At 39.9% G+C, this 21,522-nt stretch overlaps 1 protein-coding gene and 1 long non-coding RNA gene across 3 annotated transcripts in view; one reads left to right on the forward strand and one right to left on the reverse strand.

The window, feature by feature from the left end:
* Positions 1-21,522, reverse strand: part of LOC118409884 (low-density lipoprotein receptor-related protein 5-like) — a 64,193-nt gene that overhangs the window by 12,528 nt on the left and 30,143 nt on the right. For both annotated transcript variants that reach the window (XM_035811255.1, XM_035811256.1), the window contains 4 exons: positions 20,091-20,230; positions 15,392-15,494; positions 7,572-7,749; positions 1,823-2,054 (listed from right to left, as the gene is read on the reverse strand). In XM_035811255.1, coding sequence (XP_035667148.1) covers positions 1,823-2,054; positions 7,572-7,749; positions 15,392-15,494; positions 20,091-20,230 — 653 coding nt within the window. The remainder of the gene's footprint in view (positions 1-1,822; positions 2,055-7,571; positions 7,750-15,391; positions 15,495-20,090; positions 20,231-21,522) is intronic.
* Positions 5,519-7,324, forward strand: LOC118409885. Its single transcript, XR_004830498.1, has 4 exons — positions 5,519-5,626; positions 6,026-6,162; positions 6,392-6,484; positions 6,919-7,324. It is a non-coding gene; the product is annotated as an uncharacterized LOC118409885 (long non-coding RNA).

The following is a 21,522-nucleotide window of genomic DNA, read 5'->3' on the forward strand; positions in this document are numbered from 1 at the left end:
TCAATGTTGGGAAAAAGTCAAGTGGAACGACAAACAACTCCAGGGTCACAGCCTGCTTCGGGAATGTCTGAAAACCCTTCTTCTGTCTTGGGGCAAACATAGGGAAGGATAAGCTTTTGTGTTCATATGATTTTCTGCTATTCTGCATCATTGTTAGGTTGGTTTGCCTTTAAAAAGAAGGTAAAGATTGTTTGAGGCCGTAAAGCCAGTGGATTGTTATCCACTGTGTCTAGGGTATATTATTGGAAGGTGAGGCATATTCCTTTCCTTCCACTGGCTTTTACCTCCTCGACAGAATTCAGGTACCCATTTTTGCGCCTAGACGGAGTAAGAAAAATCGTCAAGTGCTTTTCTCGATGATGGCTAGGAATCGAGCCCGTAAGCGTTCGATCTCAGCGTGTCTGCTAGCGTTACTTACCACTCGGTGATTATACACCAGTAATGTGCGTACGTTATATGGATACTATATTGTTTTATTTCAAAGTTGATGGTTCTTCCATAAATGCAATTGCATATCTTTCTTACTCCATAGAGATTGTTGTACATGGATATTGTATAAGATGTAGCGAACAAGTGGAATTCAAGTACCAGTCAGTCTGCGATGCATTACTGGCCTTTTCAAAATTTTAGCTGAGGCACATTGGATCAAATATCTGTTACCATTTGAGTCAGGGTCAGTGTGTGGATAGGAAACATGTTGCTCCGGTAATCCTGGCAAGTCCGGTCAGTTTATTACTTCAAACGTAAGTGTTGTAGAGACGTAAAAGCACACTCGAGTGATATCGACAGAACCATCTCACTAGATAGTGGGACATGGTGATGGGAATAATCCTGCAGGGTTTAAGATTGGGGTGATAGTTGTGACGCACACATCAAAATAAACATATTTCTTGTGGTCTTACAGAACAAAAACAATCAGATTACTTATATGCTGCTACCTGCAGTGTATAGCTAAGTGATCTTTGTGTTTTTTTGGCACCAAAAGTAAGTTTGCAACAAACATAAAAACTATATAATGGCCTCCTTCGGTCAATATTGACCATGGTAAAATCCTAATTGATATCAGCCCTACAGCGTCGACTGTGACTGAACAGTCCTATACGAGAATGACAGTCTTTGCCACATAGGGCACATCTGTAAGCTCACTCAGGTCTGTTGCAGAGCTCACATGAAAACTACTAAGTATTACGTCCTGTAAAATGCCCAAAGTGAAAAAAAAAACGTCGGTAGACCACCGCCATGATCTAGCTTAAATGAGGAAACGGTGTAAAATTGCACAGCTCTCAAAGGCTCGTGGAGTCGGCACAATGGTTTCCACCCGTCTGCAGAAACCTTTCATTTTACCATTGATTGCCACCAGATTTTTTTTAAATCAGCTTCAGTGTCGAATCGTTTTTATACATTTGAAAAAAAAAGTCCCTTCCATAACCATATATATGTACGTAAATATGTGTCATAGCATTTCTCGATGTCGTAGGGGCAATGAGTTGTTACTCGTACTCTATGTCTAGGGCACGAGTTTAGGGGACGGAGCCCCTATCTCTTCTTTCACTGCCTTTTACCTCCCAAAACGAAGTTTAGTACCCATTCACACCTAGATAGAATAATGAAAGTCATGTTAAGTGTATTTGCCATGGACACAGTGTCTAGCTAGAACTTTCAGGAGTCGAGCCAATGACCTATCGATCTCGTTTCCTTTCGTCTACCCACTTGTGACTAGACTATCCTTGATCTCTAGTAACCCGTATGAAACCCTATCAGTCACAATTGATCTATGTGTGCTTTAGTTGAAACATCAAATTGAAGACATAAATTTGCTTACCTTCACACGAAAGTTCACGGTGGTTCTGTTCCCTCCCAGAAGTGACGACTTCTCGATAGACGCTGCCGAGTCGAGCGCCAGTCGTGCGTCTGTCCAGAACAGCGCCCGCCCGTCGGTGGCCAGCCCGTTGGGGTTGTACACGTTAGCGGACTGTAGCGTCACGCGGTTCCCGCCGTCCAGGTCCGCCCGGCTGATCCTCGGCTGGCTGCCCCAATCAGAGAAATACAGGAATCTGCAGGGAACGTTAAAATAGTTGTCACACATAGCCGACCATAGCCTCCCGGCCTTGTCCACACATTATGCTTAGGTTACATCTCCAAACCGGTGCCCGGCCGGGATGTTTAAAGAAACGAAAAATCAAATTGTATACCTAGAAATAAACACAAATTATTCCATGAATCTTACTTTGATATTGTGTGTATTCTGATGTCTTTTATATCGTTCTTTTCCCTCCCGAAAGCTGCTCGGTCGGGACCCGGTTTGGAAATGTGACCTAAGCCTTAGTTAGGAGTTATACCAGTCTTGAGCAGTCATTTGTGATTGGGATTTTTTGATAGGCGAGATTGCCTACTAGTCTTTTAACCCTATTCAGACCGGGGGGGGGGGGGGTCTTTTGAGGCCCGCGCCAACTTCGATGTCCTATAACGCCAGAACGCCTTACGCTAAAGCCACCAAATTTGGTGAGTTTTCCTAAAATATTGTTGTCAACAATTTTATGACAGGCAGTTTTGCCAAAAATCACTATTTTGGGTTCTAACAATGTATTTTTCACATTTATTTGCTATATTACTGCTATTTTGTTACATAAATAAAATCTTATATTATCTAGCATATCTTTCATAATTATATATGCATAAATTATGCTAATTTGATGACGTCATCAGCCCAAAATCCAAGATGGCGGACCGTATGGCCAGATCAAGAATAACAAGCTAATTATCCCTTAAAATTTGTAACTACCTGGTATTTTTTCATCAAAAACCATCTAAATGAATGAATTTAGTCTATTTCCATTGCTCTTTGTGATTATTTGTTGCAAAAAAAGTAGTTTTAAAAATTCAAGGTAGTGGATATAATATGGCGGAGCCCAACTCGTATCTTAGATGTGCATGACGTCACTTTATGACGTCATTATGACGTCATCGATGTTGCTATTGGCAATACAAGTCGTAATAAACATTATTATTCTGTTATCTGCACTTGCTGTTACATTTTTGTAGTAAAATTTGAAGTTGTCTGAGAATACCCTTTTTTCATGGGTCCGGCCAATATAATCAAATTGATGACGTCATAATTACGTCATCTTACGTCAACGTAACGTCAAACGTCAAATACTCATCAGATATTATGTCGATATCATATCTTGAAAATTTGGTAGCCCTACGGCACGTCGTTCAAGAGTTAGAGGACATAGAAGTGCAGGGCCTCAAAAGCCCCCCCCCCCCGGTCCAGGGATGACCAAAAAAGCCCGGTCTGAATAGGGTTAAAGTCATTTGCTTTCATACAGTCCAAGTGTTCAGACCGGGCATGTCTTAGTCAGTCGGCGTATACCCCAACCGACCTAGATAGTCTTGATAGAATTTGAAAATTTAATAACCCTCAAAACAACCTTTAAAGAAACAATTACTCAGAGGAGAGCAGCTTTTAATTACTGGTAATGAAGAAATTGATTATTTGAGAGGGGCGAGGAAAAACCTGCCAGCCTTAAAAATCGATAACTGTGGCGTGTCCGCCTCATACCAATCGGGCTAGTTTTAGTCTTCCCTAACGCCTCTTTGCACTAGAGGTTGTGACCGCGCAGCGACCGCTTAACGGCCAAAGATATGACAGATAGCTCGAACGACTTCGTAGATACAGAACTATGTTTTTCGTTTTTTGGTTGATGTTATTGTCTGTCAAATCATTGTTTAACTTCTTCTATGATATTCCAATGATGTAATGAAGTGTCACACAAATCCGATTTCTGTTGCTGTGCGGTCGCTCGGCGATAGCCATCCAGTAAAAATGGGGGGAAGCGACTTGCAGAGTTTGTAAACATGCTTATCACCAAATGCACAAAAGTTAAACATGGGAATGGGTCTACATTCAGAATCAATCAAAATTCTCATATTGAAACTTGACAAATTTTAAGGCCTGAGATAGTAGGTGCCCGAGAGGCAATTTCAGAGGAAGAAGGAGAAATTTTGGCAGCCGCGGTTCTTTCCAGGCACGGATTTAGCGCTGAGTACCGGCCTGTATCAGATTCGCCAAGAAATCTTCGATCTTACTGTCAGCTCGGCAAATTACTTCTTAAATTATTCACAGTTTCTCACCTACCCGACTAAATGACTTTCAGGGATTAAAATGGGGGAAAACACGAGTGTCCGGGATTCGGAGGGCCTTGTCAATTATATTGGTCTCGCTTGACCGAGCGCGACCTCTACTAGAACAACTGAAGGTCATCTTCCTGACTTCATGAATTTCCCATCATTCTGTTCGCACAGGTAACGTTGCCGTGACATTCCATTTGACCGTTGAGCGTGATGTGCATTGGTTAGACCTATGTATCATTCATCCAATATACTTTTAGACTATATGAAACTCAGTCAGCTGGGTACGATGTTATAAGCAAAGTTATATGGGAATCGTCGATCATATCATCGAGTGCTGACAAGCTAGTGCGTCGAGTCAAACTTTGTTCTTATCGAAACGAAACGTCATTTGGGGAGATAGAATAAGATATGTCCAGGCACACTTTAAACAGTGGTGAACTTGTTTGTTTGTTGGTATTGTCTGTGGGTAAGAAGGACAAGCGAAAAAGCGTCATAGTTATACGTTGGTTGTAACGTTTTAAGCGCCGTGCGCCGACTACTGCTGGGCTTATTCTTCCCACTTCTGTTTATCCTTGTTACCCTTTCTCTATATGATAAATAATTCGTTTCAAATCAGTTCCAATATTAGTCTGTTTAGTTATATCATCACTTTTAGGAATAAGATTACAGGCGCCAAATTTCGAGCCATACATATCACTAAATATAGGAACATGATGAAATTTCAAAAGATTTATCAATATCTGGTATCTATGGCCCACAATTTCTGTATATGAATATCGACTGTCGTTAACCCTCGACTTAACCCCGCTCTATCGGGGCCTGGCGTAACAAGCAGTCTGGGGCACAATTACTGCTGACTTCAGATTACTGATGTCGTTAAACTTCAACTTACTCTGGACCAATCAAGGCCCTCCCATGCATACAGCATACGTTCACGCCCAATAAAACTCGTTAGAAGATTCGCACACCCAGTAGTGTGTTGTTGTATCCTGTAAAGTAAAGAAGCCCTTCTCGTTTCAACTATATATAATATATATAATTAGGTACTATGTTGTTTGAACTGTTATTTCAACTATTTCAAAATGCTATTTCGTGCATCTGCTCGCACGTTCCATCCAATTTTATCACAAGTGTCTAGTCCGTTTGTTGTCTGATTTTCTTATTAGAATTATCATACCATTTCCCTTTATAAACACGTGAATGCATTCTTTTCAAAGTTGTCTTCTCCATTCTTTCACAGTAGGACACACATCTACTAATTAGCAGACAAGTTTCTTTCACGAAAGTATGATTGTCTTTTTTCACAGGTGTCTTTACCATTATTTACAGACAAGAATCTCTAAGTCAGTACCAAACTCTACAATGGCTCATTTGCGTAATTGTCTAACACGGTGGAGTATATATTTCCATCCCCCCGAGCCCTCCTCATTCATTCCCACCAGCCGTCTCCTCAGAGTAACATCGTGCCGTGATCTAAGTGTCCAGAAATTCTGTAAGTACCGAACTCTAACCAACATGTTTTCTGCATTGTATTGCACTGGTTTTAGTCGCTTTTCCTGTTTTTGTGCGTACCCTTGGCGACAACTCTTTTTCTTATCGTGTTTTTTGAAAATAATTAAGCGAGTCTGGGTGGAAGAAATTGTCCAAAACATGCAGCTCAAACAAAGCACTGATGAAAATCATGACAATGAATCTTTTAGCTCGTTACTCTGTTGACTTCCAAACAGAACAGTTCTGATTTCTTGTGGCACCCTTCTCGTCTTTTATTAAATTTGTTCATTACAGTTTTCAGATTCATTAGAATTCGTGTAGTCTTTCCACAAGGACAAACAGTTAGATGTTTCAACTGAATGAATAATCATAATTTCTTTCCCCTCCCTCCCTACATCAGCTGAAGCTACACCATGAAGCTGTTTGTCTGCATGATGCTGGTGACGATGGTTGTCATGGCAACGCTGATTGACGACTCCGAGGGATGGAGGCGTCGGCGCAGGCGCAGAAGGGGTCGTCTGGATGTCGATGCAGATGGTACGCATGGTCATCAGAAACATGACAGTTTGATTTTGTCTAGATGTTGCCTGTTTAATTTAGTCACAGATAAGTAGAAATAATGGTCCTACGTAGCTAGCAGAAAGAAAGAAAAAATACTTTGTTTAAGGCTGATACAAAATGCTGTTTCAAACCCGCGCCCTTTCAAATGCGCTACTGTTACACATGTGTCTAATGCATGTATCTGTCTTTCCGTTTCCCCTTCCAGCTGACTCAGAGCTAAGAGAGGTTGTGGAAGAGGCGAGGTCGCTACTGGAAGAACTAAATGAACAAGCCGAGCTGTTGGATACACCTGAAGAACGTAAGAAGTCTAATTGGTTTCATTTCCCTTCTCTGTGTGAAAGAGCCCAATTTCATCCTGTCTAAATTCACATTCACGAACCCAATAAAAGTTAGCTTTGCCACGTTTAACTGCACATGATATGGAATCCAGGCGACTCGTTGAAAGTATAACGGTCTTCGACAATGCGTTGTTGTAATATCAGTTGCTGGACACATTATTGATAGCTCATACTAGATATAGTCATTCTAGTCATGAGTATGAAGTTGTGTTACCTTTAACCTACTAGTACTACACGACAGACTTGGATTAAGATCGTGCCCTGAGTACAAGAGTTTCACAGAATACCATGGCTGTTTTTAAGATAACTTTCTCTTCTCGACTAATTGTGCACAAAACTGGCTTGGTTGATATTGTATTTCCCTGTCGGTAATCATGATCTCCTTGTATTACAGTAACTGAGCTTGAGGGCGCCCCCGGAGAGAAGAGCTCCAGGTGACATTCCAACAGACGACCAGAACAAACAAAGTTGTTAGAATAGGACTCCCGCACAAGGACTTTAAAAGTCGAAACTGGTTTGGAACCAAACTGTCATTAGACGATTATTTATACGTCGATTGAATATATTTTGTCTAGCGTTTTTATTTTCGTTCCAGGTAACATGTAATGTTATTCAATCTCAAAAGGAATGTCGCTAAATATGGCAACGCAACTTTGTGCGTAATGAAACCGTTGACTCATAGAATCCGCCATGTATTAGGTATCTAGAGTACTGTGTATTTATGCCAATGGTTGTCTTTATACATATACACTTGTTAATGCACTTGATTATTACTGGCTCAATAAAACTTATTGAAAAAAGTTGCGAATCATTTTTTTTAAATTTTCAGACTATCTATATATACCCACATGAAGTTGATACTAGCAGTAGAAGGGTAAGTGATCAGTAGTAGATTGCAAAGAGCTGTTGCCAACTAAGTTTAATTTTCTATTTTCATATCCACCAGCCATTGTTTCAGCTCAGTTCGACACATAACCCACAATATACCTCGCTGTGCAGGCGCAATTCAATTCATGAACCAGCCTATAGCTAGCCCTTCAGACTCACCCACGGTGCACTACAACAGCCCGAGGTTTGTCCAGGTCGGTCTCTATGACGCGTTTCCGGTTCCGGCGGTCCAGGTCCACCATCTCTATCCGCTGCCAGGAGCTGATCCACGTGCCGGCCCGGACGGAGTTCATGTTGGAGAAATACAGCCGTCTGTTCGCTACATCTACAGACAGGCCTGGTGAAAAGAAACAACAGACGTCAAGTCATCAGAGTTAGGTTGGAGAGCAATATATAACATATGTAGTGAACATTAAACAGAAATGTGTCTAGAGTTCTAGATCACCTCAGGCTACACAAGGAACATCTAGCTAATGTGACCACTTTAGTGTGGCCTTTACATAATTTTCTCCATCGGTACAATCCTAAAGAGTCATGTAAATAATCACCGCCCGTCCAAGTTCATTGAGTTATGTTCTTGGGTAATTTTGACTGATACACTTTAGGCCCTCATTCCACTAGACGGCGATCACACGGTGACCTCACTGCGACCTGAAATGGATGCGTGTAATCTTTGACACTTATTATGAATATTATGCAGAATATAAATGTATGACTAAGAAAAGACACAAATCAAAGCGTAAAAAAGTGTGTTTTTTTTAATCTATGAAATTCGTTTAGCATTCCGTCAAATCCTTCCGCGCGTGGTCGCAGTGAGGTCGCCGTGCTAGTGGGACTGGAGTGTGAATAGGGGCTGTTGGGGACGAAATTAGACCGTGTATACGAAAATGTGAAGATTTCGAACTCAAACCACGTGTGGTAAAATCCAGTTCCTAAACAGAAAATTATACTTTTTCCCCAACTAGTCTTTCCCCACGATACATGTGTTGTATGCGATAAAGACTTGTCTGGAATAAGTCTAGAGAAATCCTCATTATCCAGTAATCCCATCATTAGAAATCGAAGTGGACACTATCACATGTCAAATACAGTTAGTTAGTCTGTGCATAATTTACATGCAGGGAATTAAGCATGGTGGAATATAGATTACATGTAACTAAATGACGTGGGTGGCGCTGGTTTCAATGTTTACTTCCGCATAAAAAGTAATAGGTTTTCATATGAAATAACTGACCCAGAACAAGAACACAAAACTACAGACTCCAACATGTCTGTCTGGAACAATATCACAGAAGGGGTAGACTTGTTTTTTCTAACTCTGTAAAGTTCGCAGGGTTCAAGGTTGATATTCTCCTAATAATTTCCCCAGTGTACTTAGGCTTTACTGTCAGTTTGTCTTGTTATGTTCTTGTGTGTCTGTGATTATTTAAGTAAGCTGTCAGAAGATTGGCAGAAAGTGAGTGAGAAGATGGTGTCAGAGACCTGTCTGGAATGTTAAGAGAAATCATCATTATCCCGTAACCCCATCATTAGAAATCGAAGTGGACACTATCACAAATGTCAAATATAGTTGGTTAGTTTATGCATAATCAACGCGTAGGAAATTAAACATCTATGTATTGACATATATACAGCTATGTATTGTTCATGTACGAGTCATGTTTACCGAACAGTACCAGGAAGTCATTAATGGCCACACGTAGTGTAAAGGAATACTTCTTCTGAAACACTAATGCGCTACATACTCGTATAAACAAGACAAAAGAGAAAATAGAAAAAGATTTCTAGTTTTGTTTCACAATTTCGTTTAGGGGACCCATTAGGTATCCATGCCCACGAAGACCTACATACCGTTACAGAAAGGATCGATGACCGGTGGCTACAGTGATCGGTTGATTTAATCTGAAAGTTTCAACCGCGATACCAACCCATTCAATAAAGTAGGTACAAGACCAAAGAAAGTAAAACAGTGTAGCCTGATAATTACACCACAATGGTAAGTACTGCCTAGTAATTCCGTTATGGTGACCTGGTCCTGAAAACTAATCCAAGTTCGTTTAAATGAGAATAGAATGTAATATATCAAAACGTCTGCAATAAAATTGCTTAAATCATCCAATCCGTTTATCTACCAAAATGTTGGACAATTTGTCGTTCACTTCATGCCTAGAATGATTCTAACCCTTCATATATATTGATTACTTTTGATACTTAGAACTTTTTCTATTTTACCTCTGATTTATTATCTATTTCAATCCTAGTTTTGCTTTGTTTACAATTAACCCCTCGGCGAGGATTTGCAAAAAGGTTATTATAAAGAGGAGGCATAAGTCATATATATATCTACCTCTTTCCTTATTACTGCACGTCCCCATTATGGAATGTTACTATGTTCTTTCTGTGTGCTCAAAAGAATGTAATACATTTCCCCCCTATTCACAGATACATTACATTCTGGGAAAAGATAACTTAAAGGCTCTCTGTATACAATTAGGTAAATGCATCAAAGAATGTTTAAGACAGTAGAGCCTGTAGTGTAAACAATATGTTAAACTCAACATGCTGAATAAGTACTTTTTACGTCTACCGGGTAAGTCCATCTATGTCGGGTTTTTTTTCTTGTTTAGTTGTAGAAAACCTTACGAAGTCGATGTACTTTTGTTATGTCAATGAAGATTTGTATCTGAAGCGAATGGGTTTGTACATATGGGTAGAATAATTATACCCCTGGAAAGACCTTACCTCGTTATTTTGTCGGGTTCGTGACGGGTTACAAAGGTTCCTAGTTAGGCCTGCTGCAAACTTGTTGACGTTATTCCTCTCAAAATCGACATTTAGACATGGTTATGACCCTAAGACGATGTGATTCGGCTGTGAGAAGACATTAACATACACAAAGCGTGAAAAGATTCGTTTGTAAGAGTTTCGTCGAGCGCTGTGTCAAATATGAGATCGCAACGTCGTCACCCTTTAGTGGAAAGGGGTTGTAAAATAATCCCGTACATTTTTGGCTTTGCCTTTGGGTCTTTTTACTGTGTGTTCCAATTTCGTATAAATGTGTGTGTTAGGAATGGTTCTAGAACTCCCATTTTGGTGATTGCATGTTGGAAGGAAACGATTTCTTGTCGCCTCCACACATAAAATAAGATGACGATAACGGGTTCTAACGGTCAACGCAGAAGATTAAATTTGGACAATAACCGTCTAGATGTGATAGTATTGCCCTACATGTGTAAGAAGTGTGTCAGATACAATATAGGAGCAAACAGTGGAAACATTCACTGGAAAGGAATCTATCAAATTCGTCAGATCATTTCATTTTGATATGAGTTTTGTTATGAGTAAAAAAGAAAACAAAGGTTTGTTTGTGGTCGAACCGTGTACACAACAGCTATGTGGTTGCAGCCTCGTTTATGCCTTCATATTACCGTCTGCCATACAGGCCATTAATGTCATGTCACTGTCTCGTTACCTTCGCTAGGTTATGTTTTTAGTTCGCTATGATGGTTTAACTCTGGATGAACGTGCGTTTAATCTATACAGTATAACTCGCTCATGATATTTGGTATGGTGGGCCGGTGCCGGTAAAACGTAAGAATAGTGCGAGACTGGAAGTCATTGTACATAGACTCCAACGGTTCTGCAGTGAAACTTGTATGTTTCTGCATTTGTAAGTCGACAACATAGCTTTATAAAAAGATGGCGTGAAAGGATTTTCATATTATCTAAAATGAAGATGAAGTTTGATAATGGACATTCTAGTGCCTTCTTAAGGTACTGCAGAAGAGCTTCAAAATTTGATGTCACAGCTGTTTGTGAAAGAGAAATGAAATTGTAGACGATCCCTGAAGCATGACATTGACCCGTATGGAAGTTAACGCCTTGAACAGACCTTATCTGCTTACCCGTAAAATCCCCTGAAGTTTAAAGAGGGGGAGCCGTTCTCATCTATTTTACGCCTCCATCCCTGCTGTCGGAGGTAATACGTTTTGTAGGTAACAGTAAAACCGAATTGAAAGCTTATTTCCGCCATTAATAGGGCAGACAATCTTTGAAATATGTCCTTATCATTTCTATGAGTGGATGGGGGACCGGTGCTAATCGTGTTTTGAACCGCCACCCCAGACGATGCTATATTCAATGGCGTCACAACTGTGTCGCGTAAGACTCCATTTCCACCTGACGGTGATCACGGAGCGACCGTACGGTGACTAAAAATCAATTTGCATTGTCATTACTAGTAATTTCATAATTGGAATACGATGCATTATAAACGTTGATTCAAAAGACAACAAAACACGCGTAATGTAAAATTAATCCATTCTTTATCTGTGGAATTCGTTGAGCGATCTGTCGTCTTTGTTCGCTCAGCGATCGCAGCAAAGTCACAGACTCTAGATAAAAACATTAATTCTGGTACGTCACCTTTATAAGGAGATCATAAACGATGCGCAATCAATACATGTGTCCTGTAAAGTGTATGTTAAAATTGCAATTTGCTAATTACTGATTAGTTCATAGCATAATATTGGAATGTCTATATTCGGTTTGTGTAATTATGTTTACACAAATTGTCATAATCTAACTGTAGTAACTGTGGTAACATAAAACTTATTGACAATTTTCAAAATAAATCGACCCTTTGTCAATGATGATTTATCAAAACTATGTAGAGGTGATATTAGACTGAAAAAAGACAACACGATCAATATCTTTTATCATAATTCTGTTCAAACAGATTCGATCACGTTAACTTCGCATATGGCCATTCATTTTTGGATGATCCCCAATGAATGAAATGGCTGATATTAATAGCTCATTTGGCAATGTGATATTGACGGCTGCGCACCACGACAGGACATAACAACGGTGTGAATCGGTGTCCTACTGCGTTTTCGTATCGAGAATTTTTAAAAACTGTTGCATGAAACATTGGTTAGTTCTTATTTGCTCATGTCAGAAATCGCAATCAGGCAATGTTGTAGGTTCTATCCTGTAAGGCATAACACTAGCATGTCACTAAAATGCATTTCACCTCAAATATGACAACGCTGAACGCTCTTGTAGATAAATTGTTTTTACATTTTCTGTGTTTGGATATCTTTTCAGCCATTTTTTTTTCTCATGACGTTCCAATCATGAAGTCAAGGGTTACTCAAAGTTAATTTAGTTCGCAGAGAGATTTCCTTCAAGTGGAATGGATCAATAAGGAGTGTAGAGCCGTACTGCCAGAAGAGTTCTAGAGCATATAAACTGATTCGCAGTCCTGTCATAGACACATACATGTACTCTTCTGACTTTGTACTATACACATGAGTATTGACCTGGCTTGTGTATATGTGACTTTGTACAACGTAAGTATATCACGCAATAGAATTTGCTCATTAACTCGTACGAGTTTAATTCCAATAAAGAATACGACGGAAATATGCTTCAGATATTACGCACAGTTAACAAGAAAATGTGCTCCTGTTGTAATGTGTGAACCACCGATAACTGCGAGTTAAACCACAAGTGACACTAATGATCACTAGTAAATACAGCCAAACAACCACAAACTACGGCGCATTACCGGAATAGAGACGTTAAACAGTAATCATGAGTTAATGATCTTGCAGGCATTGAAAAATCAAGATTAGGGTGCCTCATCCTATATTTTCCCTTGTTACCAATACCATGTTGAAATGCTCTAAAACGTACGATCACATTTGGTTTTAACACTGCATCAAGGGGGCATAACCGAACCTTGAGTACCTCCATGGAGCACTGCTATGATGAAAACACCAACCCATGTACGCTGACAGAAGAAATTGCTAGAGTAAATTTCAGCGTTTGATTTCCCAGCTGCCCTGTTGTCAGGTTCAACGGCTTTCTCATTTGTTGGCCCGTCCTGCTTACTTTCTCCTTCACATAAAGCTCTACAAAGCAGTTGTTTACTGGTATAGTAGTGAAACCTGTTGCTGTTTTGGATTTGCAGTAGTTGATTCGTGAATTTCCGCGGGTTTCATACTAAAGGTACAAACTGCATAAATAAGCTAAGAGACATACAAAAGAACCACCGTTCTCTCAAAATTCGGACGTGTGTCAGCTGACCATGCATTGCTGTCGTCATATCTATACTATTTGGTAGATAACACTACGATTACTATACGCCAAGACAATTGAATCTAAGATAGCCTTTTCAGAAAGAAGATAGCTGAATTGTGTGCGACAACTATCAAAATGTGTCCTTCGTTTGCACTCGCACGACGATCGTTCAACGAATCTGCCCATGCCCTAGGGTAGACATTGATGGACATTTAATTTGGTACATTGATAGCATGCTCTGATTCTCATGAAATTGATCACTGTCGGAGGTTAAGTACCAAAAGGCATATTTGCTTTTCACTTCGAAGGGCAGGTTTGACTGACTGGAAATCTATTTGTTTATTACTTTATTGACTGACTCCACCTACTCTCGTGGACGTTAGGCGACGACCGGACGTTTTTATGGCCGTATTGATGTTAGGTGGTATATTGATCGGGTTGTTCCTATGTGCGAGACTGACCCAGTATCGACACGTGAGAGGTAACAGGTGGCGTGTACACCATGTCAGACATATTCCACTCCACAGGTTTCATGGCTAAGCCTCTGTCACACACAGACCTGTCGGCCGTCTTAAGACCACGGTTGAAGTTTGGTTATGAGCTCGTTATCTGTGTGGTTGAAAATGTGTGCTAGTCTTTCACTATACGCCAAAACATTCCAAAAAGTCAAGGCTGGGGAAAGTCAAATTCTGTTTGAATGTGATCGGACAGGCCTGTTACAACCAATGTAAAAGTCTATTAAAGAAGTCAATCCCATCAAATAGCTTAAGTAGAAATAGATTTAGTTCAGACTTTATTTCCTTTTGATTTATCTATATATACATGTAGCTATGAATATCATTTCCCTTCTTTGTTAAGTATATGTATACCACTACTACTTAACTTTGTATGCAATTAGCCCTCGAGCATGAATTTGCAATAAAGATTATTATTATTAAATCACTTTTACTATTGTTTTATAATAACAAAAAAACTTATGAAGCATTAAAGTACGTATCAGTTTCTAACACCTAGTTCATTGACAGACAAAAATGACACATCTGTACCGATTTGTGCGTGAGGGTAAAGACAGATGGCAGAAAATAAATCGATATTCCCCGTACTAGTCATTATTCAAACTAACGCTAATTCCAACATGTACCTCTCTGTATGTTAAGTGTTAAGAAAACACAGTAATGATAACGGAGCACAACAAAAAGCAGCAAAGTTGTATTGTTTGTTCTTCTTAGTAGAGGGCATCACATATCTTATAGAAAATGAAAGTGTGGCTTTATCAAGGGTAACACGCATATCATTGCTTGTCTCTTGTGCTAACCGAGTCCATTAATTCATTTAATGACAAGAAAGACATTTAGAGACCAGCGTGTATATTTGGCAAAGACTTGGGTGCCCTCTTTGTGGACTGGATCATACCATCAATCACTAAAGCTCCAGAACCGGGTTAACCATTTATTAATTCATCCGTTCATTCATTTGTACATTGAGCCATGCATTGGTGTATATTCCTTAGTATCATCATTATTTTAGGCCACAGTAAGTACATTCTATTGCTGGCACCACACGCACTAATTTTCGTCTAGTTTCAAATAAAAATAAGTGACACGACTGGTAGCCATGGATGTAGTTGAAGAAATGAAACAAGTTCGATAGTTCTAGGGACGACACTTGAGCCAGCTACCACAACAGTGTCACTTTGAGCACTGTGATACCATACTCTGTCGCACCAATTCTTGATACAATGTTTATGGTCTTGATTCTTAGAATTAAGGCATCTTCATCTTGATTTGTACTCCATCTTGCCTTTTATTCGCGCTCTCGCATTGTATCTAGAGTCTACAAAAGATGATAATCCATAAAATGTACAAAGCGAGAAAAAGGGAGAGGAGCCTCACCGTCGACTGTACCCATGAACCTTGTCATGAAGACCTCACTTCCGGTTCCGTTCAGAAAGACACGTTTGATGCACCTGTTCTCCACGTCACTCCAGTACACTCTCTGTGGAGAGATGAAGATGGGTGGTTATTAGAAGGATACATTCGATTCCAAGCAAATTTTGGGGACACGGAATTGTTTCGTTTTTCTAACTCTGTGTCAAACTACCTTCCCAACATCTGCTTCGACGACAATAATATGGCAGTTGATGGTTCAAATGAGACATGCCTTTCTGAGAAAGACAAGATTCTTCCACTAAATGGAAGTTTTTTTTGCCAAATCTCATTATTTTTCGGGCGGAAGAGGATGTCATACATAAGATTTACTTGTCGTGGCCTTAGTATAAAGTAAAAGCCCTCCTGGCGTGCGTTAAAATCCCCGAATATCTGGCGGCGCAGTATTTGCATGAAACCATTCTTCTCTATCTACTAACATGCCCATTCTTTAGTCAAATAGAGGTATTTATATTCATACTGCATGGGGAATGATCCCAGGTATCTGTCTCTCTCCTCCTGGTACTTAATCTTGTTGAGGAGAGTTATCGGGTTGGCAGGTGTTGCCCCATACTTTATACCTGTCGTGCATGTAATCATGTAGTGATGAACAGACATCAGACTATCTAATGCGGCAGGTCGGATGAGCCGGGAGACAAATGATTCATTGGAAAATGTCAAAAACATTTTACAGATGTCTGAACACATAGTCCTTGCCTCTTGCGTTCCTTAGTCAGATTTAGGTATAATTATTGACAATTCAACTATAACCTTACCGAGAGAGTTCGAATATCTCACGCCAACGTGAATTTTTTTTCGAAACTTCATTGATTATGCAAAAATCTTTTAATTGACATTACATTAGTCCAACCACCACTTTATGTCATTCTACGGCGACATTGGTGGCATATTGAAAACATATAACTGGGAAACCCAAGGAGGTTATATACATAATCTGCTTGATAAAACATAGGCTAGCCAAGCAGAATACCTCCCTGTGAATTAGTAGCCTCTTCCATTGACCTTATGACCTGTCTTGTCTGAGACATCCTGTCACTCTCACGTCCTGCCACTCTATTCACTGTATTCAAATATCTACGTACATACAAGTACATAGCAAACAGAAACACCCCAAAATAAACCTCCGTAGAGAAAATAAGGAGAGACAATTATATGGTGAACATAGTATTGAGTCTTGTAACAAATAGCAGGGTTTTCAAACAATTTTCCAACGTTCATTATACTATTTAGTTTAATCCTGGTACGATCAAATATAAATCAATAACCAATTAATTACTTCCATCCGCAATAACGACTCAAATAAAATATGACTATCACACCAGACAATCTGAATATGTATAATTCTAAATGTATAACATAAATCTCCTTAACACGACAATTTTAATTGCTGGTTGTTAATATGAACCAGCATCATGTAATTTGGTTCCACTTATTTCCCGTGAGGCTCATAGCTCTACCCCCAACCTACATGTTGCAATTTCAGTATACAGCCATATCAGGTGTTTAGGAATCGTTTGCTCATTAATGATGATATCGTCATTATCTGATATGTCTTATTACTGTCGTTAACCTTAAGAGTTAGCACTATCTCACACCGTCTCATCTTTTCCGACGTCACTCTAAATGCTGCGTTAACCTCCTTCTACAGGAGGCTGCAACCGGTGAGTGATCAAAGAATTGACAAATTTCTCAGAGACAATGACCTATATTTTACTTTTTTTAGTGTTTTGCTGTCTTTTGAGTCAAACTTAAGCATCCTGCAAGGGTCACGCAAATACAATATTTGACCAGGCTGTACGGTCACTCAACAATCGCCGTCTTGTGGAAGCATTAAGGGGGCCAATGCCATATATGGCAAAGTATACTGATCTCATCTTATCATCCTTAACGTTAGAATATCAGTAAAATCTTAAACGCAACAAAGCATGAGACACCAAACAACCTGAATCTGTTTTGTCTATCACGTAATGGTAAGGGACTGCCAGATTATACCATAATTGCAATAACGTAAGTGTTCTGAGGCGATATACCAGTTTTATTTCCTGGCAGGACCAATAGAATAGAACAGAACTGAACAGAATAGAATATAGTTAAATAGACTAGACTAGAATAGAATCGAATAGAGTTGAATAGAACAGAATAGAATCGAATAGAACAGAGTTGAATAGAATAGAGTTGACTAGAATAGAGTTGACTAGAATAGAGTTGACTAGAATAGAATAGAATAAAGTTGACTAGAATAAAGTTGACTAGAATAAAGTTGACTAGAATAAAGTTGACTAGAATAAAATTGACTAGAATAAAGTTGACTAGAATAAAGTTGACTAGAATAGAATAGAATAGAATAGAATAGAATAGAATAGAATAGAATAGAATAGAATAGAATAGAATAGAATAGAATAGAATAGAATAGACAGGCGGAAGTTGTCATAACAACATTTTATTCAAACCTTTTCATGTTTAGTTTTTTCCCCCAAATTTTTACCTAATGTTCTTTGCTGTCCTACCATGAGTGTTTCATGGAGACACTGAACAGCCTACGGAGACCAAGGCACATGCCGAGTAATTAATAGCTTTTTCAGAGCATAAAACGATGCCTTAATCCCTCATAATCTTTATTAACGAGTGGTGTTACCAGTTCCTTCATTATTCTGTACTTGGTAATCTCCGCTTCTCATCACGGAGAAGTCTTGGGAGGATACTCATTTCCTCTGGCGATACATTTTGCATTCCTCTCCATCTCCTCTAACGCTAGAATTTTAGCAAAATCACAAACAACGTTGCACTGTGGGAGGGACGAATGTTTTAAAGGACGATTACACAGAACGTCTTTATTCCCGTAAGATTGATGCAAGCTTTTAAGGAAGGCGATGTGGTCCAGGCAGTGATTTGTCACCGTGTGACGCTCCGTCAGCAAGTAATCCTAAAGGCAACGCCGTGGAGATCCCCCTCTGAAGCGCTCATGGAGATGAGGACTCCAAAACTCATGCAGTCATTCACCCATAAGAAAGTTGTAAGAAATATGGCATAGATGAATAATGAGACAGAAACTATCAGTAGCCTCTAGTACTTGTGTGGCTCCTCGAGGCTTAGAAACATTCATAGAACAAGCATACTAACCACGTACATTAAAAGCTATTCCTCACCTTAAAAAGGGTATATGCCTATTATTTTTGTACCCACAAGAGAAATTGCCATTATACTGCACTATACAGGAATGAAAATTGCTGTATGAATTATGGTGCCATAGTCACATTGTAGTGGGTAACTAAACAGCCGAAGGAAATGAAATTGGATGTCAAAATGTAAGATGCTAACATGGGATGCCCGTCTGTATAACGTTAGCAATGTGCGTGATCATGAACTGGGGTTTCACAAAGATATTGTGCGTCAGTAGCTGTCCACTGGTGTTTAACATTGAGTCGAGTGTTTCACAACGAATAGCTTGTCTTGTTTAAACAGGAGTAAGACAGTAACGACTGCCATCTTTCTTATTCTTTCCCCGGAGGGTGTTTAAAAAGTTCCTCACCCATCTGTCTCTCTTTGGTCCATCCGTAAATCTTTTACCTCAGCGATATGACTGATGACAACGTTGCTGAGGAGATACCTACCTGTCACTTCAGCGCCTGCAGCGAGATCATCTTCTTTGTGGTTCCATCTTTGGCGCAGGGAGATGCTAACATTAAAATATTGTGTAGACAACGAAAGCTTCTGGGATAATGGCTATACAATGATAGATTTGCGATGCAGTCCTTTTGAATTCGTTAAAAGATTGACCGTGATTCCCTTATCATGACACCGACATCCTGTTGAGTAAGTTATGTTTTATGACACTTCATAGGTAGACTTATGGTGGTAATACTTAACACTCAATCATATCTGTCGTATATTCTAACAAACGACATCAGGAAGGTTGTGAAATATACTAAGGAAATGGCAACTCTCCAAGCTTGTTTCATTTCCAAGATGGCGCCTGTCGACAGCCGGAAGTAGCAGTGTCTACTCGTGATAGTCAGGAAAAAGTTTTGACAGGAAGCCGTGATGGATGACGGTCTCGCGAAAGGTCAGCTGGGATCGCCTCGGATGTGTACGAAGTTGAAAGAGCGTGCCATCTAAGAATTGATGCAGCAGGGTCACGCTAACGTACATGTACCTGAACTAAACCCAAGGTTGGCGTACAATACAGCTGTCAGTGTCTGTGGGAGTATTAGGCATTGATCCAAATCCATGGATATTTGGCACACACAATGGTTGTGGAAATACCGACGTGGTTGAGTTATAATGACTCAGAGAAGGAAAGGGCAGCACCATCAGCCCCACCCCGCCACCACCACCACTACACTGACACACACATATACCTCTACTTCCAGGTTGAACTATATGAAAAGCGTCTTACTAATAAGGTAAATAGGTAAAATCCTTCAGTAAAGCTACCGTCATTATGCACGTAAGAACATGCATGGGTTTGAACTTGATAATGTTCGATATTTCTAAGAACTTAAAGCTCACAAAAAATCTCCACTAGTATTCAAAATAAGACACTTCAATGGCATTTGATGTGATACTTTGAATACCGATTTTCGCGATGATATCGGACATTCTATATTGGTGAAAGAATCACCAAATCGATCTGGCGCTGCCTCACCTGTTCCACTGGATCATAGTCGACCGCCACAGGTCGGATGCCGCGGTCGATGACTGCTCGGGTCCACACGCCTCCCCGCCCGGGCGTCAGCCGGACTACCTCCCCGGTGTCACCAGACGCGTACACCAGGAAATTCAGCTCTGGAAGGAGGAGCGACAGAAATATGACGGTGTTAGCCTGAACATTCATGATCAATATGTTACAGCAAGTAAGTTAAACATGAGTAAATAAGGAAAACTTTATACTAGGGCTAAGATATGTTACCATGAGTCTCGGTAAGAAGTTCATTCTAGAGATGCTTGTATGTTCTACTTCTAAGATGTGTTATTCCAAGTTCGCTCCTTTAATTTGCTTCTTTTGTATAACCGGTAAACCAATGCACTAAAACATTTTCCAGACAATTGGAAGAACGGTTTGCTACAGGGAAACTAATTATGAATTTGGGTCAAAATAGACTCAAACTTATGATCAAGCACACAGACATGCCCCTTCAGCGACCCTTCCCTGCCCCATGGGTACCGTCCTACAAACACCACGTAATGTTCCTCCAGACGACACTAATTCTTTCTCTGGCACTACATATGATTTATGACTCCTCAGGGACTTTCAGAATTCCCCTAAAATTTATTCCAATTTTAGAAAGCCCCCAGTCCTTCATATGTGCACCAGAGAGCCTGCATACGTTATTAATGAATTGTGAAAGCCCTTTGATCAGTTCATTTGAGGAAAATCGCAACTGAAACTTTCTCACGGCGTGTCACATTTTTGTTGGTGGGTATAATCCACTGAATATCATATTAATCTTCTATATAAAAAATTATATAGTAGATGCCCCCGCACACAGAAAAATGCGTGAGATACGAGTATTTACAAACATTTCCACAAAAGAAAGTAATCATTGCAAAGTGTTCATTCTAAAAACTTTATGGCTTAGTTCTTCACCCATGGGCCCTAGCGATTGCTTGCAGAGAATTTGGAAGCATGTCTCTATCTTGTGTTGAACATCTCCGCCAGTTTTTGTCAGGTAATCTTCCCTCCTATCAGCAAGGATGTCTGTTATAACAACACAGTTGTTCACTGGAGCGTACATGTTTTACCAACATGCCCCAGAGAAGGCCATTTACACCTGCCATAACGTTTTACCACTGACATATCCGTATTTCCTGCATTCTAAACATGAAGGGAGATCCGTCACTTGATGCCGATAGGCTCACTGTTTGGAGTTCAAACACGTAACAGACCACAGCTTTTTCGACATTTCGTGAGTAAAGCTGTCAGCCTGCTTTCCTGTGATCATGATGCAGACGACAAGGGAAGATTGGATATAAAACGCCTGACCGAGCTCGTGGCTGACCGGCTCCCGTAATGTCGTCTGGGTTTGCACACAGTGTTTCATCTGTCATCTCTTGGCTTAGTTTATACTGTCACACAT

Source organism: Branchiostoma floridae, chromosome 2, assembly GCF_000003815.2.
Source record: "Branchiostoma floridae strain S238N-H82 chromosome 2, Bfl_VNyyK, whole genome shotgun sequence".
In the NCBI taxonomy this organism is placed as follows: domain Eukaryota; kingdom Metazoa; phylum Chordata; class Leptocardii; order Amphioxiformes; family Branchiostomatidae; genus Branchiostoma; species Branchiostoma floridae.